The 25,094-nt window shown below is 35.4% G+C and overlaps 1 protein-coding gene across 3 annotated transcripts in view; it reads right to left on the reverse strand.

Moving 5' to 3' along the window:
* Positions 1-1,529: 1,529 nt before the first annotated feature.
* The window catches only part of LOC120636378 (F-box/WD repeat-containing protein 7), a 43,002-nt gene continuing 19,437 nt past the window's right edge, over positions 1,530-25,094 (reverse strand). For all 3 annotated transcript variants that reach the window (XM_039907831.1, XM_039907832.1, XM_039907833.1), the window contains exons 3-11: positions 22,482-22,565; positions 18,844-18,888; positions 16,406-16,572; positions 12,673-12,888; positions 10,966-11,254; positions 10,079-10,260; positions 6,127-6,352; positions 4,193-4,403; positions 1,530-2,697 (exon numbers count right to left, since the gene is read on the reverse strand). In XM_039907831.1, the coding sequence (XP_039763765.1) occupies positions 2,411-2,697; positions 4,193-4,403; positions 6,127-6,352; positions 10,079-10,260; positions 10,966-11,254; positions 12,673-12,888; positions 16,406-16,572; positions 18,844-18,888; positions 22,482-22,565 (1,707 nt within the window). In that variant the 3' untranslated portion in view covers positions 1,530-2,410. The remainder of the gene's footprint in view (positions 2,698-4,192; positions 4,404-6,126; positions 6,353-10,078; positions 10,261-10,965; positions 11,255-12,672; positions 12,889-16,405; positions 16,573-18,843; positions 18,889-22,481; positions 22,566-25,094) is intronic.

A 25,094-nucleotide genomic window follows, 5' to 3' on the forward strand; every position in this document is an offset into this window, starting at 1 on the left:
TTTCGGAGATATAATGCTGCTCCCACGCAAGTTTCAAAATGTTTTATAAATATTATTAACGACAATGGCATTTTAGTACGGGCGGCGAGAGAATGCGTTCCTGCACAGCCAGCATAGGGGAAAACCCCGGATTAAATATATAAAAAATATATTAAAAAAGGGATAAAGTTAACTTGTCTACCTGCCAAATCAGGCCAACTGGCCACAGGAAAACGATGTATTTTACCCCCGTCTACCATTCCAATTTCATATTATTCGAATAATATTTCCAAAACTGTGGGAGATTATCCTTATGTCCCTGGTTCCATGGAGAAAAAGGTCACCTGCCCATACTAGCCATGCTGACAGGTGGTGGTTGAACGGACGATGCAACATTGAGGTGGCATTGCTTTACGACGTCTATATTATTATTGTTTATTTGCCATACGAACTTATTAATTAATTTAAAAACTATAACATCTAATTGTTTTTTTTTTAATAAGACCAAATGACAAATGTCAAGAACGCATTCTTACAGCTGCCGGACTAGAGTCCTCATCATAAATTACCATTAACGAATAATTTATGGCAGTGAAATTATAACTAGACACAAAATTGACATTAAATCACATCTTCGTACAAAAAGTGTCGAAGTACGATTTTAATTATATTCTATTCTTTTCTGATACTAATGTCTGGAAGATGACATGTTCGACATAGACAAGAAAAAGCGATTAAATACTACATACATAGAAAAGTATTATAAAAGACAAAGAGTTAGTTTTTTTGTAAATTTGACCGCGTATATTTAACTAGTAAAGATAATAAAATAAAACACAGAAACGTCTCGAGCGATACTAAAACGATAAAACTAGATTTTAAAAAAGTATTTTTGGCATTTTGCACAATATTAATAAAATACAGCTACAGTTAGTTAAAAATAAAGCGTTTAACGTGCTTAACACACTTTTGTACCTTGTCGATTATTATTATTAATTTTAAAAATCCTACATTAAATTTTAATTTCATCAATATAAGGATAATTGAGTATTTCTATATACCCCAAAATTTTATTAATACGAAACATTTTAATACGATTGGCATGATGTGGAATCAATTTATAGCTATGTAATAAATTTTATAAAACATTTAGAATTCTATTTGGGAGCACTTTTATTTTTGTACAGCAATATCGCATATTATCATTAATAATAAATAGCACAATATTTTTAATTCTCTGCATATTAATAGCACATTATTTATATAACATCAAATTTCCAAAGACACTAGTGAATTATTATCAACACATTATTTTTAAATAATCTCTTTAATTGTGTATTGTGAGTGTGTAAAATATTGTAATATCATAATCACATTTTTATCATAGAATAATAATTAAAATAATAAGCTATGGATTTTACACATAATACTAATAAATAATTAAACATAATAAAAATAAATATAATCATTGTTATTGTATAAAATTATTAATACTTAAATCATTCAAATATCATTTAAATCAATTATTATTCATCATAATTAAAACAAAATGTCAATGCAATATTTAAATACATCAAATTAATGTCAACATTTGTAAATTGTGTTTGGGTTTGGTGTTTGCATTATTATAGTTTTGCTGTAGATGCGTACAACTCCATTTTTCTTCACTGTCTATAATGTACACAACCTAGTCATTACATTAGTGTATAGTATGTTTACAAAAAAATGTAATTATAAAATGCATAACAAATGTTACATACATTCATAGAGCTGATCACATTGTTTTTTTTGTAATTAATATTGTTAAAGCATACATTAAACACTGACCATGTCAAAAATTGTTTACATTATAAGACAGGTAAAAAAAATGAACTAGATGATCTCGTCGGCAATACGTCAAGTTAAGTTTTTTTAATTCCAGATAGTAATCTGACAGTTGCAAATGTCAATCTCTAAAAATATGTTTGTATCTGTTTATTGTCTGCTTAGTCCAAGTGATGTCTCAAATCAATTTAATAATTAAACCATAAAATAAACAAAACAAGACCAAGTTACGTTACTATATTTTCCATTTTTATGAGATTTTATTCTATAAAATAAATTTTAAATTAAAAATAGTTACAATTAACAAGGGATAGTAAAATGTATCATGGTTTTTCACACACTGCCCTTCCACTAGGTGTGAACGGTAAAAAAAGTTTAGCAAAAGATACATTCAAAAACTATATTTAACATAACTGCGGCACATCACTATTTATGAGATTTTAACATTCAAAATTTGAAACGTCAAATTACTATCCGAGTTTGAAAAACGAACGTTTGTCGCGTGGACTTCATAGTCGTCAGATAGCGGCGGTCGTAAATGCGTTTAGCAGCTCCACGGTGCGTACATGTTAGCGTATCGACGCACTATGCGCCGGTTAAGTCGATGCTATTCGTCGCATTTCCTACAAGCGCCGGGCACGTCGAAGTCCAATACGAGCAGTTTGGTTTCCTCAGTGCCGTTCCGGGAGCCGACGGCGCAGATCAGCTTGGTGGCGGAGGCCCGGATGCGCCACACGACGCCGCCGGAGCCCCCCGAGCCCAGTTCCACGAGGTTACGTATGAATTCACCTGTCTGGACGTCCCATAGCTTCACGGTGCCGTCGTCGGAGGAGGTGATCACGAAGCGATTGCTGGATTGGAGGCAGGTCACAGCCGACTGGTGCTTGTTCACGCCTGAAAGAAACAACATAATATGTATGCGTCTGTTATTTTTGACATCATGCAGAGCGCTGCAAATTAAAACGCGACCTAAATTTCTACGGAGCCTTTCTTCGTGCACTTCACTAATTCCACTTGTTTAATTTGTAACGTTGTAGTACAACGTAGTATCGTGAGATAGTTGAAATAATGTTGAAGTTCTATTAGCAATTCGTTACATTTACAGTCTTATCGAAGATTTGGCTTCGTAGTGCGAAGGAGGAAAAAGAGATGTCGCTACGAGTCATCCATCGCTTGAAACTTTATTTACGAATTTCAAAATTTCCTCAATAAAATCATTTATCCGTATATCAATACGTCCTCAATGTGTCCTTGTGTGCCTGTAATTACACCAGTAACCGCACCCTTCAGACCATAATGTGTAATGCTGCTTAGGCTTCAGAAATAATCGAGATCTGCAGTAAAAATCACTAAGAGTATTAAATCTTCACTATTACCCTGTTAGTTTATAATATACTAGCTGTTGCCCGCGACTTTGTCTGCGTTTGAGTTTGTTTTTTGATGTGGCATTAAATTTAATTGTAGATCCAAAAAAAAAATGAAAGTATTCTGTATCGCTAAGCCTTAAATGAGGGGTTTGCTGCTGTCCGCTGAGGAGTTCTGTCCTCTATCTCCAACCACATTCAGATCTACACAAAGTGAGGGCAAAATTGAACCATATAATAACCTCTATAGTACAAAAATAATTATTTAAATCGGTTATAATTTGTCAGAGTTATGGTGTAAAATCGTCAAACACTTTCATCCCCTCTCTAAAGGAACCGAGCTTAATGTCGGGATAAAAAGTATCCTATATTACTTCTAACACTTCCAAGAATATGAGTACAAAGTTTCATGAGGATCGGTTAAGCAGTTTTTGCGTGAAAGCGTAACAAACAAACTTACATTGACATTCATAATATTAGTAGGGAAGTAGTGATGCCGGAACCGTTAGTCTTCCCAAACATATAAATAAACAAGCAAAAGCCACTGTTTCGCAATTATAATATTTGTATGTCAGACCTCATATAAAAACTACCTTATGTATCTTCCAACTCTTAACGAAATGGTACCAGCAAAATCAAATTATTTTTTTACTAATTTCAGAAATTGAATTTGAGATTATACTACGACAATACACACATCGCCATCTAGCCCCAAAGTAAGCGTAGCTCGTGTTATGGGTACTGAGATGGCTGATGAATATTTTTTTTATGAATATAATACACATAAATACTTATAATATACAGATAAACACCCAGCCACTGAAAACATTCATGTTCATCACACAAAAAATTTCCATCTGTGGGAACCCACGACATTGGACTCAGAAAGCAGGGTCGCTGCCAAATGCGCCAATCGGCCGGCAAATTATAAAAAAAAACTTGTTTATGCATCTTTAGCCACACAGTTTAGAACATCACTGGTGGTAAAGCATTATTAGTCCTGTAAACTATAACATAGAACTTACCAGACAAAGTATGCAGACAGTGCCCAGTAGTGATGTCCCACACTTTGACAGTGGAATCCGCATTGCCAGACACCAGTATATTTGAGTGCAACTCCATACCAGACGTTAGCGACTGGTGGCCGGTCAACGTGTGCTTCAGTTGACCGGATTCAACGTCCCAAACGCGAATTGAGGTGTCTAGAGAACCGCTCACTACGTGGACGCCATCGAACTGAAATAGTTAAGTTTATTTATCAGCAACTAGAAGTCAAAAGAATATTTTCCAAATATAATCACATAATACTTCCGTGAATGCTAAGTGAATAAGCTTGCGGGAGATAGTTTGAAAAGTAAAAAGATACTTTTTTAATGACAACCTAGTTATATTCATATGAACTTCATTAAAGAAAGAAAACTTGCAATACTTACGAATTATTGTAACAACGCCATTCGTTTCGTACTGACTGCAGCGTGAGGCCCGTAACAGTTAGCCGGCTGAGATCATGTTGGTGACCCATATGTGTAATGAGTTTATAATGAATAAACTTCTTTGTATACTCACTGTGAGTTACGGAGCGCAAAAATGTCATCCCTAGTGCAGCGGTAAGCGCTGTGGTTTTAAGTGGGCGTTCCTGGGTTCCATCCCCGACAGAGGATTTGGGAATTTGTAATTTCTGTTTTTTTGTGTTTTGGTGTGGTGGGAGGCTTCGGCCGTGGTTAGTAACCACCCTACCGACAAAGATGTGCCGCTAAGCGATTTAGTATCGCCCTGCTAAGCGATTTAGTACCGCTCTGCTATTCTGCGATGAAACCGGGGTAAACCGGGGATATGAGTTTAATATATATGTCCGTTATATAAACAGATTAACCCGTTAATCATTATAGTCGTAAAAAAATAATAGGCCCGTTTTGACATTTGTCATCGCGACGTAACTAGTTATGGAACCATAAGACTCGGGACTCGATACTCACGATAAATCAATTCAAGTTTGTATCAGTACTTGATTGATATTATTATGTATTGTAAAGTGTTCGTTCGTTCAAAGTATTCCTTTAACTTCACAACCAATACGCGTGACTGGCTGTTGATTATACATCCACTTTTCAACATGTTGAAACAGAGTTAGTACTATATAACAACAAACACAAAAATCGAGTCAAATCACTATGTTTAAATTAATGTCCAAAATAGAAGAGCCATAGTTAACGTAATAGCAAACAATATATATCAAACTTAAACGAGCGCATAGTCAACTTTACAAGATGAGGAACGAAAAACTGCGCAGTGCGCGCGGGGACGCTTCAGCCATGTGCCGTTTGGTCAGATACATCAACTCAGACTCTTTATTTAGAACACATTTTAAAAACCAAGCTCATTCTTTGCAGTAAAGATTACTACACAAAATTTATTTTCGATATTCAGTAAAAAATGGTTACAGCTCTAGTACAAAAAAAAAAAAAGACTTAGAACGTAACTGTTTTCGGAACGTTTCGCAACAATTATAAATTGCATGCTACTATAAAGTAAGCGCAAAAAGAATACTCGCGATATATTCTTTCATATTATTTAACGTCCCAAAAAAAAATTTACGTATTTTTTAAAACACCGTATGTAATTGATTTTTATTTTATTGTTTCTTTCAGTTTCTTTCCAAGTTACATTCTATGGTCTTGCACGAATGTCAAAACGGGCCTATTACATTTTTACGAATATAACAGCAGTTGACATTGCAGTCTAAGGCTTTCTTGTAGTGGAATAAAATAAAAATAACAGCCGAGGCGGCCTATCGCAGGCATTGGGGTGGAAATCCTCCCATCGCAACCATTTGTTGCTTAATCCGGACACTATATTACACTCATTACAAATAATAAGTTCAGTTCAACCTCTCAAAAAGAATAGGCCTCGCATCTTAGGAACTATTCGTGTATTGTTTATTATATCTCAATTCACTTACTTGTAAGCTATAGACCCTATTTGTGTGTCCAGCAAGCGTATGCAGGCATTCCCCGGTCTCCGGATTCCACACCTTGACGAAGTAATCGTACGCGCCGGAAACTACGACTTTGCCGTCGTACTGCACGCAGCGTACCGCCGCTAAGTGGCCGACCAGTACGCGCAGACAACGACCGTCCGGGATCGACCATACGCGTAGCGTTGCATCGCGCGACCCTGATACCACCCTGCAAAGAAATCATACAATTGGCTTCTATGTTGGCGGCCGATTGGCAGTGTCCGGGTGTTTATATTTATATTATAAGTTATTATGTATATTATTCATAAAATTAATTATCAGTTATCTTAGAGCCCATAACACAAGCTACGCTAACTTTGGGGCAAGATGGCGATGTGTGTATGGTCGTAGTATATTTATTATTATTTATTTATAATTTCAAAGCCCCGCTGTACAATACAAGATGTAGGCTGGCTGGACAATATAACGCCCTTTTTCACTAACAACGGATAGGGCTATTAGGCTTAAATGACTAACGCCTAACCTATGCATATATTTACTTTTTACCATTAGGCATTCCGTTCGTCGTTAGTGAAAACGGGCATTACTGTACTAACGAACATTATACTTGTTATAAAGCTACCATGAAGGTAATAAACTATATTTTCATTTTCTTTAGTTATACTCAAGTTATACTTCTTTAGGCGCGATAGGTAAAAATTATGAAGAGACTAAATTTTTACGATGCGCGCGCAAAACGTCACAAAAAACCGACACCCTACCACCGAAGTTTGCTATAAGGTTGGACAGTTTGTACACTTCCAATTTGTCAAAGTCTGCGGGCGCATTTGGGTGATTCAATTGTACATAAATCTCAAATTTTAATGTTGGTCGTCCGATAATGAGTCTGATAGCTTTTCAAAGGAGAATGCCGGACGTAGTATGGGATTTGGTTTCACATAGTTTAATAATTACCAAAAACATTAAAACTCTAGTTCGCCGGATTTCAGAGTTACAAGCAAATGAAGTTCGTGAATTAAGGTTAATTTTGACACATGCGATTATTGTACCTAGATTGATGGTACTGTTCACAATATGTATTTTTCGTTTTGTTTTGTTTTGTTTTTGCGTACAAAAATGACGTAACTCTTTTGATTTTTTTGAGTAGATTTAAAAAAGATGACGAACATAAAAGAACCACTAATTTATTTCATGAAAATGATTTTTAAACCGTCGAAGTTAGGAGCTTGGGAATTGGGCTTGGTCTTTTAGAGGAAAATTAAGTTTTTATTTTTAAAGAAAAACTTTAAAAATAAAAACTTAATTTTTGACACCAATTTGAATGAGGCACCAAACGAAACCGTGTTCCGGCATTCTACTTTAATTATGTTTATTATGTCCATTTCTTAAATTATATACAATTTTTTTTTGTGATATTTAAATAAACTATATTTGACTAATTGATATTGCGTTATAATTAAACTTTTAATGTATTATATACCTTTTATAGAATAAGGCTAACAATGAAATTTTTGAAAAGGTTTAAATTTTTATCTCGTTACGCCAAAGGAGTATAACTTCTACAGCGTGGACATAAGTTTTTCGTCTGATTTGAAATTTCGAATACAGTTGTCACCACCCCTTCTCTTACGAGACGAATGAGGGATCATAACGGAGAAGGGGCAGTAGATTTATCTACAATACAGCAGTGTTGTGATTATGGTCAAACCCTCCCGATTTAGTTCAGCGCAGACTGTTATAGGCTATCATTTTTTATCTATTTATCACGATTGATCATTAAATACTAAAATGTCGTTGATCGACCACTGAGACACAATAATTGTAAAACCCAACATAGGGCCCAAAAATGTATTCGCATAATAATAATTAAAAATAATTTTTAAAATACATAAGATATTATATAATGGATACTTATAGAATCTATAAAATAGAACTGAAAGGGCTGAGCGTAAATTGTTTATTTATTAAAAACACTAACAGTAAACATATAATATCTCATATACAGTGAACTTGCTAAAAATTGCTATGGAGGGACAGACAAACTTGAAACTGTATGGAAAGGATATTACGAAAATCTCACCCAGCATGGCCACCATGGGCAACAGATATTTTTCTCCCCGGGGAAATGTTATAAATGTATCTTCTCCCATATCTTTATTACCTCTGTGAGTATTGTATTTTTTTTTATTTCACAACAAGTTAGCCCTCGACTGCAATCTCATCTGGTGGTAAGTAATGATGCAGCCCAAGATAATAGCGGGATAACCTGTTAGTGACTATGGTAGCCATGGTCTTTGTCGGTAACCACACCAGAGAAAATTCAGAAATTATAAATTCCCAATTTGCATCTGCCGGGAATCGAACCCGGGTACTCCTACTTAAATTCACAGCGCTCACCGTTGCGTTAGTGAGGTCGTCAAAAGTGGAAATAATATCCAAATAATATATGTGGAATAATAAACAAGGTTAGCATCTCCTATTCCCAGCTGCTGTGCTTTGGCAGGTGGACGTAACTTATATCCCGTATCAAGGGATGTAACAGGGGGATATTATTTTTAGCTCCTTCCTACGCGTATAAATGGCGGTTTTTGAATTCCCAGCATGAGATTTACAATTATAAACTCTGAAGAAAATAAGCAACGCGTACGATATTGATGCATCGGTATTAAACAATTTATAATAAAATACATATTATGTGTAATATAGATAGATACATTGTCTCAAATGTAAAATAAAATATGATATCCAAAAAATTTTAATTAGCAAATTTTAAAATGTCAACTCTGTCTGCTTGTAGTGACCCTACTACCGACCGACCTACCCTACACTGGTCCGAAAAGCTGATTATATCGCTTAGAAGCCGGCAAGAAACTCAGCAATTGCTCTTTTACAACATCCCATAGTCAATCAAGTTCAATCGCAGAGTAAATTAGAATAACGTACGCTGAATAGATCCAAATCGCTAAAATAACTGAACCTGCGATAGACGATCAAAATTAATGTTGTTATGAAAAAGTGCAAGAAACCTCTTAAATCAAATCAATTTCGCTCAATGCATTGTGCAATGCAATTTGACGGCCGATTGGCGCAGTGGGCAGCGACCCTGCTTTCTGAGTCCAAGGCCGTGGGTTCGATTCCCACAACTGGACAATATTTGTGTGATGAACATGAATGTTTTTCAGTGTCTGGGTGTTTATCTATATATTATAAATATTAATGTATATTATTCATAAAAATTATTCATCAGTTATCTGAGTACCCATAACACAAGCTACGCTTACTTTGGAACTAGATTGCGATGTGTGTATTGTCGTAGTTTATATAATATATTTATTTATTGTGTTTTTAATAATGCAAAATTACTTGTATATTCTACAAATGATAATTGGTTAGGCAATACCATTTTTTGTATATAAAATATTTACGCGAAGCAATTCATATTTGTTTGCAACGTAAGGTACCAAATAATCATAAAAACTTTAGAAAGTTTTACTTAACAAGTTTAATGTTCGCATAGCAATGATATCCTCTCGCTTAGCTTTATCTTCGCTTTGAATCACACCTTAAGATGTAACAGTTTGTTTGTAACGAGTTCGCTTGCGTATTGGATTCAATGAAAATGGTAGTTGAAAAAATCTTCGATCAATAATGTATTTAGATGTGCAGTCCCATACAAATTCTAAGACAAAAAGTGTCCTTCTTTTCTTATTTATGTTAAAAATGTTGACTATAACCTATAAATATGTAAGTTCTTATTTACATATAATCCGTCACTTGTACATTTTGTAATGAGCAAACTAACGAAAATAGATTACCAAACTGCGGATGACTTCTTATTTATCATGGACACTATATGACCGACAGCATATCCAGTATATGAATGATCAAAGCATATACATTTTTTATTAAAAAACCTATGTCGCAATGTCCTTACTTGTTCTGATGAAGATGCATGCAGCGCACGGTGGATGTGTGCCCGGCAAGAACCTTCAAGCAGTGACCTGTCTTAGCGCTCCAGACACGAAGGGTTCGGTCCGTGGAACCGCTGATGACCAGATCGCCCACCATTTGGGACGACCAAACACCTCCAGAATGACCGACGAGCGTGCGAAGACACTGGAAGTTTTAATTACAGTGGAATTACAGGGAGAACTTGACTTCTTTTGTCACTATTAACTAGCCCGCACTGCTAAAACTGCACTGCGTGTAGCACGCACTTGCGATTTAAATTTCACGCGGTAAAAAAAACCGTTGTTTGAAATTTACTAGATATGGTGCAGGTGAAAATGTGCGGGAATATTTTGCTACCCATTTTAGAAGTTTAAACCGTAAGCTTCATGAAATCTGCCTCATATAGCGAGGATATTTATTCGCAAATAAATAAATAAACAGTAGGTAAAAATTGACCGTTCCGTTTTTCGCAGTGCGGGCCTTAGTTTTCAAATACTAATTGATTTTAACCACAGATAAGTCAATCGAAAAGGTTATCGAATCAGTTATCGGAGAATCCATACTAGAAACGGCGTTGCGAAACTGAAGTGTCTATGGGTTTGAAAAATGGAGGGTATTATATACGTTACGTCCCATATTGCTGGATACAAATGATATAATCAGGGAATATAATTTTTGTCTACTCCCTGTGCTAGCCCTGCTGAAAAGTCTAAAAAAGAGAAGTGGTGAAACTGTATTTAAGTAAATGTCGTAAAGTTTTCCATTGAGTGCAGATAATAACTTATCATTTGGCTTCATTTCCTCGAACTCATTACGATGAGTACGTGGAAATTGAGGCACTATCCCTGAGTCGCTTAACACTATACTTACCTTCCCATTAATGGCCGACCAGACTTTAAGCGTGGTGTCATCACTGCCGCTGAGTATGCGGTTGCCATAAAACTGCAAGCAAGTAATGACGTGCTCATCGTGACCTCGCATCACTATCGGGGTGACCACTGGCTTGTGGAGCCAGTTTTCTTGGATCATGGACTGACGCATAAAGGCTGTCTTCCAGGGACTCTCATAACGTGGAAACGATCTGGGCATCTTCTTGAGAGTTGTTAGGCCAACGCGACGACACTGCTCTTTCCAAAGGAGATTGTCATCTGCAAGGAACCTGTGGAAAATTAATCATAGTATGAAATATACCTTGTATTGTAATCAGTATTTACCTGCCTAAGAAAGGTTCCTTCGACCAATAATGCTCTAAATATTATACAGTCCAATAAAAAAACTATCATAAAGTGTTATTGTTTTTAAACAGTGATTATCTGTCCTTAATCATAATAAGATATTGCGTCACTTATATTGCGATCGCGAACATAGGCTCCCAATTCTTGTGTTAAAGCTTTTTCACAGACACTTAGACGACTGAATATTCAAGATGCAATAACTAGTAATCTGTTGATGGGAGGAAGATAGTCTATTTATGATATCCTATCAATGTCCCACTTCTGGGCACTAGTCTACACTCTTAAAACAGAGGTACATATTATAACTTTATGATATTATAAATGTGTATGTAAGTTTGTTTGTTACGCTTTCACGCAAAAACTTCTTAACCAATCCTCATGAAAGTTCGTACACATATTCTTGGAAGTGTTAGAAGTAATATAGGATACTTTTTATCCCGACATTAAGCTCGGTTCCTTTGGGAGAGGGGATGAGTGTTTGACGATTTTACACCATAACTCCGACAAATTATAACCGATTTAAATAATTATTTGTGTACTATAGAGGTTATAATATGAGTTTAATTTTACCCAAACTATGGTTGGAGATAGAGGATAGAACTCCTCAGCGGACAGCAGCAAGCCCCTCATTTAAGGCTTAGCGATACTGAATACTTTAATTTTTTTTGGATCCACAACTAAATTTAATGCCACATCAAAAAACAAAATCAAAAGCAGACATCGCGGGCAACAGCTAGTAACTTTATAAAATGTTAATGTCTCGAAAATTCTGATAAAACGAAAATCTCGTAACAAATATTTACGATTGTATGTATGAATTGATTTAGTGATTATTTTAATTCTAGTTGAAGAATATTATCATATCTTGTGCTTTTATGCGGTAGTTTACTACTAATAAACAAAGTTGGATAAAAATGCAAAACACTATTTGGCAATATTATAAAATTTCTCAAAAACTAGTCATAAAATTTATAAATTCAGGATTTATAGCGTTAAATTTCTACATTTTCGTGTTCTGCGTATGCCGAGAATGATTCTCTTCATTATTGAATCTTGTATTTTTTATCTATTATTTTTTATTAGACAATACACGTATCGCCACCAAACCCAAAAGTAAGCGTAGCTTGTGTTCTGGGTACTAAGTGGACTGATGAATATTTTTAGGAATAATATACATAAATAGTTATAAATAAACAGATAAACACCCAGACACTGAAAAACATTTATGTTCATCACACAAACAGTTTTCCAGTTGTGGGAATCGAACCCACGGCCTTGCACCTGGCCGTCAATAGATAGTTGTAGTAGATTTAGGGTATAAGTGTTAAGAAAGTCTTCTTACCTCCAATAACGGCAAGTCTGTGCGGCGCGGAGGAGATCTTTAGGCTGCAAATATCCTAGCACGGTAAGTGCCAATTCCTTGGGCAGTAGAGAGATGAAATCCCTTTGGAACAGCGGCTCGATTGACTTCATCATGTAGCGAACGTGACTCGGTGAGCAAAGGTTAATGAAAGCATCTATCACTTGAGTCTTCTCACCATTGGACCACTGGAGGAACCTGTTAAGAAAAACAACTTCAGTGGGTAAAGACTTCAAACTCACTTTTGGGGGGGGCGAGTTCGAATCCCAGCGTGGTGCCGTGCCTGTAGTGGGCCGGTAATGGGTTAAAGATTCTAAAGGAACCAGACAAAAAAACAGCAACATAATAAAAGATTAAGTGACAAAGTTAAGTTGCGAAAATAATCTAGACAGGTCGAAGACCGTTTTTGTAAAAGCAGATTTTTAAATTATGCCTGCCTGAATCATATAAATTTGACACATTGAAGATTTTATTAACAGCTACTGCCAAAATACGAATACCAATTAATTCCTCAGTTATAGATTTCTTGGCGATTGAGAAATCAAAGAAACTAAAGGTACACTGAATTTAGGAAGTTATTTAAAATACATAAACGTATTGCTTTGAAAATTTAAAAACAGTGATATCATCACTATAAACTTTTTCGGTTAAAAGTACTGACAAATCGAGACTTGCTAGCGCGCACAATAACAAGCTCAGCTTAGTGTGCTCGCTAGCGATATGTTCTATTGTGACTTATAACAATATTTTTACGTAATGTATGTAGCAAATAAGTAAGATTAAGAGAGAGTTAAGTTACGAAAATTATCTCCACAGTGCCAAAGACTATTTTGTAAAAGCATTTTTTAATATATTAGGCAGGAGACTGACACATATAAATTTGTAGTAATATTTACAGATTACTGTTGATTTGCTTAATGTTAATGATTTTTTTTTAATTATAAATTAAGTCAAGGGCTAAACAAAACATAAATACCTGTTAAATAGATTTTCGATAATATTTTCTCACCGTCCCAAGTCTTCAAATATTACGCAAAATGCATAAAAATTTACCACAAATCACAATTACCGCGAAAAAGAAATTCGTCTGTTAAAAGAACACAACGGATAAATGTTGTTTCCAGACACTGAAAACTGTATTATGAGAAACCAGATCAAATTTGTGCGCATACAGATTTACTCCGACGTCGTTTGTCGTAGTGCCATGGAATATAAATCATGAATTTCTAACGAACCCGTCAGGAACTTTCCAGAATGAAGACAGGGTCAAATGGGAGAAGGTGGCGTTCAGAAAGGGTTCCGTATCAAATATATAACAGAGTGGTATCCTAGAGACGGTAAGAGAACAGAGTTGGAACAAGGGTTGGACGTTAGAGACACCAACATTAGTTTTTTGGTTAACAATTATACGTCAATTGCCCGCGACTTTGTCAGCTTTTCTTTTTGTTTTTAGTGCGTCCCGTAGGAGCAGTTTATTTCGGAGAGGTGTGGTATTCAATTAAGGTGAGGATTAAAATTTACATTTTCAATAAGTTATCTTTGAAATAACTGTTTTGAAGGTGTAGTCTTTAAATTTTGTAAACTCGCGATATCTGATGTGTGTATTGTAGTAGTTTATTTATTATTATATTATTATTTATTTATTAGTATAGGGCAAAATACCCTGCAGGTTTGAAAAGGGAAAGGTTGCCTTTGACCAACTGTGGATAGACTCTCATCAGTTTTTTGATCATATGAAATGAAAGCTTTTTTATTCTGTATCTTAATGTATTAGTTTGCCTCATTTACTTATCCTATTATGGTTGCCTTGTTCCCCCTGTGGCCAACTGTGTGGCCAGTTATAAGCAGGTGAGTACCTAAATGTTATTGATATAATCTCATTAGTTATTTGGTCATATGTTATACCAAAATCGTAAACGCGAGCGGCACGAGTGACAGAGATGCGTTGCGTTACAAAATATGTTTTTTTGCAATGTTAAAGCGAATGTTCGATGTTTCTTTACAAAGCAGCTGTTGGACACTCCTGTCTCACTCCTAGCTTCATCATTGTCTGTCGCATGGACACAGTACATTAAAGTATATATTTACTGTGGCGTGAAGTTGCGCGTACAAGACAAGTGTATCACTTGCCGCTCGCATTTAAAATTAACACCTAGGATCTAAGCAACCATAATAGGATAAGTTTTAAATGAGGCAAACTAATACATTAAGATACAGAATAAAAAAGCTTTCATTTCATATAACATATGATCAAAAAACTGATGAGAGTCTATCCACAGTTGGTCAAAGGCAACCTTTCCCTTTTCAAACCTGCAGGGTATTTTGCCTCAACTGGTGTAAGATTTTTTAAATAACTAATGAGGGAAGTAAATTTAATAAATTTAATTTTAAAAAAAGTATTATCATATTAACCGCACGAGATTTGATTAAATTAAAAATTAAAAATTCATTTATTTCAAGTTTGCCTAATATAAGCACTTTTGAAACGTCAAGTCTGTCTGTGTGTAGTGACTCTACCACCGGTTCGGAAGCCAGATTCTACCGAGAACAAGCCGGCAAGAAACTCAGCAGTTGCTCTTTTGAATATCTACAGTTTACATTTTAAAATTCATTTTTCTATCTCATGAGAGATGAAAGCGCAACCTATACGCGATATGTCAATGAGATTATTATTTTTACTTATTTCTGATCACTTATAAATAACAGATGAGGGTATAAATTTCTTATACCGGATCTTTTTCTATAAAGGCATTGTATCCATTTGACATTTGGAAAAATTATACCATCTCATTGGCATTGCAAAGGAAATCTTATCTGTGAAGGAAGCGTCGTTATCAATACAACCAAATTTTAAAATCCTGAATTAGATTGAAAGCCTAAGCGATCACTTTGCATTTTATCTATGGTAATTTTTGGTTCGGTAAAAAAGATCACCGGATATGAATGAGTAATTTTTTTGACTATTTCTGATATCAACAAAACGATCTTTTATATTGTGTACGAAAATAAACACTGTGAATATACAATGTTGCTGATCGCTTGACAGAAAATTTTAGAGTATCATAATATGTAACCATTAAAAATAAGCAGGTTGAAGTAAAGGCTGAAAAAAATATCAATTTCGAAAGTTAGAGAAGAAAAATTGGTGTGAATTTATGCAGTATCTTATAACCTCTGGCGATATTTAATCTAAGATAAGGGTTCGTTTTCCAAGACTGAAGTTTTAGATTTGGCAATCTGGAGTAACTTAAGAATCTTCTTACAGGGACCCATAGTCCAGTCAACAAGATCAAAAATGTGTTAATTCTTGATAAAGTTCGATTCGGTTTTCTATCAATAAAAATGTAAGGAAAAATACCATTAATCGAAACCCAGAAAAGTGCACTGCGAACGTTAATAATTTTACAATAAGGACTCTATAGTGTAACCTCTTTTATGTTTTTGGCGAACCTAGTAGTACTAGTACGGAGTCTCTTCCATAACAAAAATCCTATTCCTTATGCAATAATATACCAACTGATATTGTTAATTTACAACAATCGCCTCTAATACTATACAGTTGTGTTACTACCATAGAAGCCGAAAACCCGGGCTTGCGTTACAATTAATATATCTGAAAGCTGATGAAATAAACCCAATATTTTAACTTTTCCAAAATAAGAGAAAATGGTTTTTAGCCTCCATCTTTGCCTTTTTTTTATAGAAGATATTATACCTTTGTAGCCATTGCTTCATATCAGGAGGTCCCTGAAGGTTAGCGTTTTGTAGCGAGATGCTTGAGTGGATGGCGGACCATTCGGACCCCGAACTTGTCATAACGCTACCGTCTGGGCAGAACTTCTTTGCGGACTGCGGCGGTGGGGGCTCGTATCTTCTTTTTCTCTGGAATGTTATAAGACACAAATAATAATATAATATTTAATTATTTGCCTAATTTTGGGTACATAACAAGTAAACATTTCACTAAACAGACCCTTCACAATCGACTGTAAGAGACAGTGTGCAAATGTTTTAAAAAATAAAATATATATTACATTACAATTTAAAGAATAAAAATACAATAATCAGAAATAGGTAATAATTTCTGTTTAACATTTACACAAATCCATCGTATTATCTATTTGGTTTTTGTCTTGGGTGTCGAATGTTTCGCAAACTTGTGTAATGTTTGTAAATTATTTTGTTATTAAGTTCTAACTATAATTATAAACGCAAAAGTATGTTTGTTTGTGGTACTATACAACCAACTAAGTACATTTTCATAATTACTTGAAAGGACGTATAGTACTTTATAGCATACATAGATAGCCTTTATTATCTCAGGAAATCAAACGGTTCCCATGGGAGTTGTCAAAAGTCGAAGCCGCAATAAATGCGGACGAAGAGAGTGGGCATCACTGGTATGGAAAAACAATCAAAAGTGTATTTTAACAGACCTATGTGAGTTTAGCCGTTTGTGTTTCTACTACGAATTGGTTACTATGAATTGGAAGAAATCGCGCTGGTAATACGCGACTACGAAGAACCTCCCAATATTCGGCCGATAGTTAGAAGAACTGCTGCCAGATTAAATTTTAAAACAGTTGCTAAACGATGCCACCTGTTATACCTATATAAAAAATATGCGATGAGTTGACAACTGTCGCTATCAAGTTATGCGTTTTGTATGAAGACGAGTTGGGAAAGTTAGTGAACCGGGCAGCTTAACCACGAAATAGCGTGCAGTTCAGTTACTTTGGGATATGATGAAAACAAAAAGCGACAGCCTACAGACGTAATGCTTATTCAAAATTGCCACGTTTAAACTATTATAATGTCACTAAGACTAAGTCCACTTTTGTCATCTTCACTTTTTACACCAATCGACTCTACATTTCAGAGCTCTTATCGAATGCAAAAACTCTCACGTTTATATATTAAGTTTGAATTATTCACAAATACATAAACACCAAACTAAAACTTCTGACGAGAACTGTCACGTGAAAACTATTACAATGTCTTTGTCACAAATGAAGACCACATTTTTTATGTTCACTTTTCACTCTTCGCTTTATTGTTCCCATTTTTGGTATACGTTTCAATTCATTTAAAAATTTACAAACACCACGTACTAATACTTCTCATGTATCGAATGAAATTATTTTCTTCCACTTACTATTACTTATTCATACTTCTTCCGTTCCTAACGACGCGACGTTAGCAAGGTTACATGCAGGCAATCATATAGCTATAACCTAGACTTAGTTGTAATTGGTACCGTTTTATTTTTCAAGACGATGGTTTTATCGATTTTCTTATGAAATACCTCAAAAGGCATAAATGCGATACTGATATGATCGAAGTTTTATTTATTTGTGTCCCTCGTTTTCGGCACTCGTTATGCAGGCCGCTCAAGAGTGCTCAAAGCAATCTTGTTGGCTTTTTACTTTATTTTGAGGATATTTATTATTATTGTTTTATCATTTTCGCTCTCTCCAAGATACAAGCTATAAATATCCCGCATTTTATTAAAATCAGTGCAATAGTTGAGCTCAACATACGAAACAAACCGAAGGACATACTTTCGCATTTATAATATTTATTTAGAGTTACTGACGGGCACTGTATGGCAGACATCCTCAAAGTAAGTTGTCCCGGCCATTTTGGGACCGTTCGTTTTGATTTTTATTTTATTAGACTACAAGTTAGATAGACAGGATAATAATCAATTACTATTACAGATAAATAATAATAAATAAATAATTATAAGATTTCCTTTCGACATTTTTTTTTTGTTTGTATTCATATGTAAATTGTTTTTACAATAATGTTTGTTATTAGGTTTTAAACCAGTCAACTTAACAAAATTTTCTTGTACTATGTGGTTTACGCGGTTGACGCCGCAGTGTGTATTTTTACTATGTATACCAGTGTATAATGTGATACTGTGTTTTTGTTTGTGAACCCAAATAGATAAATAAACTCTTCGCCGCAATGTCACCTGGAGGTAGGTTTTGATGCAGTTAAAGATGTTGGAGGTTTGCTGGTGGTTTGAGGTATGGCTGTACTATTAAAACCCATACTCCAAAGATCAGATAAGGCCCACATATATAAGCAAACCACTCCGCCAGGGAGGTCGACGACGATCTAATTATATTTCACTAATTGACTTACCCATAGCCTTTCATCATGTTCCGGCTCGTCATCATCATCATCGTCCTGCGAAAGATATCTTAGGATTAGCACCAAAATAAGTACAAAGCGTTGCGTGACTTTAAAACTAAGTTTCGATGAAATTAAGTTCCCCATCAAACTACATCAGGAAGTCATTTTTTGTGTAAAATCTGCAGTTCCAAGCGAGTTATATTTACTATGTTAAAACTAGGAATAACATAAACATAAGGACTGCAACCAATAAAAATAAAACTAGCCACTATCCACCGCATGCGTGTATAAATGCAGCCAATAGATGTGACGGTCTTACGTTCTAGGATATTTTCCTAAAAAACCAATTTACATATCATATAAAAGAATTTAGTGTAATACATTGTCGATTTCAATTACGCAAAATTATTTTTTATTACAATTTTGACACTGAATATCCTGGGTGATTCTCTTTCCAATTTAAATGCGTAGAACTATTATCTATTGGGTGCTTTGGAACATTCGTAAATGGCCACCTCTAAATTAACCCTGAGATCGTACGATAATTAGTTATCTCCAAACCCGTGGGCATTCATTCATATTCTGACCTCAGCACAGGAGCTCATTGTTATTTAACATTTCAATTGTTCTAACATGGATCCTTAACTGTTACACCGATGTATTGGTTCTTTATTACTACCTTTCAAATCGTGATCGAAGTAATCTAATCTTTTGTTTCTCCTAGTTGTATCGGATTACAATTTCCCGGGATATTTTTTTTTATAATACATATAATACATTGTCACAAGAACATAATGGCGGCGCCGCCGATTCCGCCCCTGCGTCTTAAATTGCGAAAGGAGACACCAGGATCATCAGTGTCAAAATGGACGACGAACAGTGAACACTGCTTGTGCTATATATCTCGTACTTTTTCTGAAAAAGGCGTCCCTGTTAACGTAACTGGATGTTGAGACGCTCCACACAATATATATTAATCGTTGTACGGTGTACCCACAGTTGGGGATCCCAGTCGTAAATATTCTAAACTTCGTTTTTAAAATCCCACATGAACATATTAAACAACGCAAACGTGTGTCCAACTATCCGCGTTTGGACAACGTGGTGGACTACGGCCTAAACCCCTACTCATTCTAGGAGAGAGGTTCTCACGTAGTAGGTGTGGTAACGAAATGTCAGAATACAGTTCTCACCACCCCTTTTTTCTTAACGCAAGTATAGTACGAGGCGACTCAATGAATATTACGGGGAGCGGGCTGCAGCATTCTCTGTGCTACTACTACCATATACTGCGATCACCAGACACCAACCCGCCAGCCCAGCGTGGTGATTCCAAATCCTCACATCCTCGAGTTGGGAGAGGTCTTTAGTCCAGCAGTGGATGTAATAGGCTGTTGATGATGAATGGGTTTGAAAAAAATGATGAACGTGTATAATTCTACCTGTTTATGACCATCATACGAATAAATTATAAAACTGATCTCAAACAGATTTGCCTGTAGATTGCTGCGATCTTGAGGCATTGCTCTCACGGAATCAAAAATTCTACAGCAGACGAGATATTCTTATGATCAAACATGACAGAAATGGTACTCCACTTTAAGATGTCATCGATAAAACTTTGGAGGTACTTTTTCCTAACAGCGGCATCGCGTACTATTTTATATTCCGGTGAGCCATGACACAGATGAAGGTAACTTCTGACAAATCATTCGCTAAACTGTTAAGGAAAATAATATTAAGAGTAAAACCTTCGACAATATTATTGAACCAAATATTTATAGTGTTCCATTAAATAAGAACACAATAACAGAACTTATATTTCCGATAACTTAAATTAATAATGACCTTTTGCATCCGACTACCGCGACGCAAAGGTATGTAACAATCTATATATAATGTATAAAGCTAAGCAGTGATAGCCCAGTGGGTAATACATCAGCCTGTCTTTCGCGGAGAGCGGGTTCGATCTCAAACATTTTAGCAGCTGTACGTTTTAAGCAATTTTATTATAGTGCCTTCAACAGTAAAGGAAAACATCGTGAGCGAACATACATGCCTGAGAGTTAACCATAATGTTCTCAAAGGCGTGTGAAGTCAGTCCAATCCACAATAGGCACGCGTGGCGGACTGTGGCCTAAACCCTATTCATCATGAGACTAAACCCGTGCCCTGTAATGTGCCGGTAATGATTCATCATCATCTGGACTAAAGGGAGGATTTGCGCATAATCACCACGCTGGGCAGGCGGGTTGGTGATCGCAGTAGATGGTAGTAGTAGCACAGAGAACGCTGATGCCCGCTCTCCGTTAAATTCCCTTAGTCGCCTCGTACGACACCCGCGGCAAGAAGAGGGGTGGTGACAACTGTATTCTGATCTGCCGTCACCAAACGGCATGTATGGGTTGATAACAATGAATGTGTAGATGTAGATGTTAAACGAAAGCTTCATCCTGTTGGTTCGATTTTCATATATGTGTGTTTGGTTTCCTCTTGGCGTCACGAGTGTTAAAGGCAATGTTATGACGTCACGATTCGTCCAATATGGCGAATGTGCAAGGCAAAAATACGCTAGCGAAAAAAAAATGGAGACAAATGGCTTATTTTAATTAGAAATATAATATATAATTTGTTTCAAAAACATCAACCGTACTTTCGTGGTAATATAATTTCAAAAGTAGGTAAGGAATACGGTTGACTGGTTTTACTTCCTCTATGTTTTTATAATAAAGAATATTTGTAGGGTTTCAGTTTTTCAACTTTGTTTTAATGAGAACAGTTAGTTGGGTTTTAGGTTTCTTTATCTTGCTCACAAGCTCATTTCTACCTACACAAGATATCAATTAAGTAAGTAGGTACATTTGTCTTATCTACTCGCAATCTTATTTTCAAAGAAAGTAGCTTGTTCCGATAAATCATCATGATCGCGTAAAAATGCCCGTAAGGGTATTAAGGGAAAATACTATCACTATTATGCTAAATTTGTAAACAATTTGGTGGATCAATGTTCATACAAAACATAAATATTTTTATAAGTTGTTTTGATTCAGTTACCAGTTGTACCAAATCCATATTAATATGAAGAGAGTACATTTTCTGTATGTTTGTAATTCGGGTGATTTTATGTAATGTAAACTCAAAAACCACCTGACCGATTTTAAAAATTCTTACGACGCTACATTTTCAGTGTGTAGCATATGCTATATTTTATAGATGCATAAATAAGGTTGCAGCCTAGAGTAATGGTTATTGAAAAACAAGCCAGGAAAAAGTGTCTCTATCCGCGTGAGCTGTTAATAACAGCCCACCAACCCGCATTGGAGTAGCGAAGTGGGCCTATGCTCTAAATCCATCTCTCCTATGAAACGAAGTCTGTGCCCAGAATTGGGACGTTAATAGGCAGCGGATGATGATAATGACGTAAACGGCGATCTAAAAAAAAATCTAAAGTTATAGGAATTATCGAATGCTGGTGAGAACAACCAGGATCGACAGCTTAACTAACTCTCCGTGTCACATTTCTTAACACCGAGCTGGTACTGTTGTGAAGTTTATTTTTTTTGCTTCACTTGGGAATCGACCTAGAGATCCGTAGTTGAACATGATAACCACTGGACCCTAAAGAGTATTCCAGTCGAATCCCTTACCTCGTGAGATGACAGGCACGTGCACCACGATTCCTCGGGAATGTCGGAGTCGGAATCTTCCTCACCATCGCAGTACTGGTAGCTCTGTAACAAAAAAGCAGTAGACTTTTAGAACTTTCATTTATCCAAGTAATTTTTATCTCATACCAGCTAATAGTTCCTGGCTTTCTTTATGTATGCTAATAGTCAAGAGGGTTTTTGGTTTGGACGGACTAATCTCTGGAACTATCGGTCGGATTCGAAATATTATGTTATTGCATTTGATAGAGGAAGGCTAGGTATATATAACATCGCGCTACGACCCAAAGAGGAGCCGAGTAATCAGGTGGAATATTGTGTAGGACATTGTAAATAAATTATGTATAGGTATGTTTCACCTTTAAATTGTTAGTTTCCCAATTTTTTGTTATATATATATTACTTGGACTATATTATGTATTACATATTAATTTGGTCTTCGATAACAAAAAAGCAATACAAAGAGTAATATATATATATAAGTATATATGTGTGTGTGTATATTAGGGTGATCCAAAAAAAAAATTTTTTATTTTTACGGAACAGTTAAATTCTGAAAAATTTAACTTTGATCTTGAATAACTTTTTGAACGCGTGGACGAATCAAAAAACGTTATCAGACCTTTTTTGTAGAGCGTTCAATTCTCTATCAAGATTGAACGGTACAACAAAAATCCGAAGTAAAAAAAAAATTCCCATTTTATTCTTATGGGAATTAATATTAAGGGATCATATTTTCACAGATTTTTTTTACACTCAAAAGAAAAAAAACTTTTTTTTTTGGTCACGCTAGTGTATATTTATGACAAACAAGTATATTTCGGTTTGGTTAGGTGCCTGAAGACAGCGCGAATTGCCAATAATGACCAGGGCCTCAGCCCTCATAAGAAGAAGGCTCGGATTCACTCAGCAGAGGACGAAGACAGGTATGCTCGGAATATTTTTACGCGATCAAATTAGGAACGGGGTTATCTGAAGCAAATCATATTTACCGACATATGTCAACAAGTCGCGACGCTGCAGTGGTAATGGACAAAGCACATAGCTCGATTAACTGATAGACGTTAGGCCCAGGGTGCTGGAATGGCGACCTCGCGCGTGTATACACGGTGGTGGTAAAACTCCGATAGGTAGCCGAACGACATTAAACGAGCCGCAGGGAGCCGCCGAACGCAAGCGATGACGTTTATCGATACACATAGCAGTACACACAAACGCAAGTGTACCATACTTTTCATACCACAGTAGCATTAGCACACCAACGGTCTCAATCATTAAGTACAAACCACTTGATTATATATATTTTTCACTATTAGTTATTAAGGGAGTAAGGGAGTATGGTATTTATACCCCTAATCGGTTACTACGCGACATTGCTCCCGAACACGGTTAGGGTGGTAACTTGCCTCGGCCAAAGCCTTCCCCCAGACAAAATATTGAACGATTCCCAATAAGTATAATTGTATATTAATACATAACGTAACGGGTTACATAACGTAAATAATCACAATGAAATACGAAAACACGGGAAAATACACACAGATGCAAAATTAAATTACTTTTAATACCGATATTTGTAGGATTGCGGCAGATGGGCTGTCGATAAACAAATGGTGTGTATTTGCTCTTACGTGTTTTTTTTTTTATTTTATTTTATTTTTATTTTATTTATTAAGGCCCAAACAGTATACTTAATACTTAAAATTAGTACAAAGAAAATAACACATACACCAATTAAGTAGCCGCTAATAAATCTAACGAAATACATTAAAATTGACAGCAAACTTATAACATAATTATGAAACTTTAAAATATGTATAAACACATATTATTGACAGATAATGTAAATAAGGGAATACCCTTATTAACAATATCCATCCAATCCAAGTGGATATGTGAAAACATAAGTAGAACTTTTACGTAGAACAATTAGAAGTTAGAATTTAGAATAAAGATGTTTTTTTAACTGAGCAAGAGTAAGATTAAATAAATCTAAATCCGAGAAATTATTATTATAGCTTTGAGTAGCTCTATAAATATAACTATTAAGAGCGTATTTTGATCTGACTAAGGGCAAATAAAATGGAGGGGATTTTCGCCTAGACATAATATTCTTTGGACAAACAAAACCAATTCTACTAAGTAGTTTTGGAGTATCAATTTCATTCCTTAAAATTTTAAACAAAAAAACAATATCACGAACCTGTCGACGAGCCTGGAGGGGTTTCAGACAGTCTGAAGTAAATGGATTCTGCCTGGATCCCGAAAAACGATACCTCAAGTGCTTAGACAATTTGTTTTGCAAGTTATCTGACATATTAATATAAATATTGTATCTCGGATTCCAAACAACAGAGCAATATTCCAATAATGGTCTAACCAAAGAATTGAAAAGAAGTATAAGAGTATTATAGTTTTCAAATTCTCTTCCAACTCTCATGACAAAACCTAATAGACGGTAAGCCCTTGAAACAATATCCTCAATATGGGTTTTAAATGTTAATTTAGAGTCAAGTGTAACCCCTAAATCTCTTATAAAATGTACTATTTCTACTAATATATTATTAAGATAATAATTCCTTGTGATTAAATTTT

The sequence above is a fragment of the Pararge aegeria genome, chromosome Z (assembly GCF_905163445.1).
Source record: "Pararge aegeria chromosome Z, ilParAegt1.1, whole genome shotgun sequence".
Lineage (NCBI taxonomy): Eukaryota > Metazoa > Arthropoda > Insecta > Lepidoptera > Nymphalidae > Pararge > Pararge aegeria.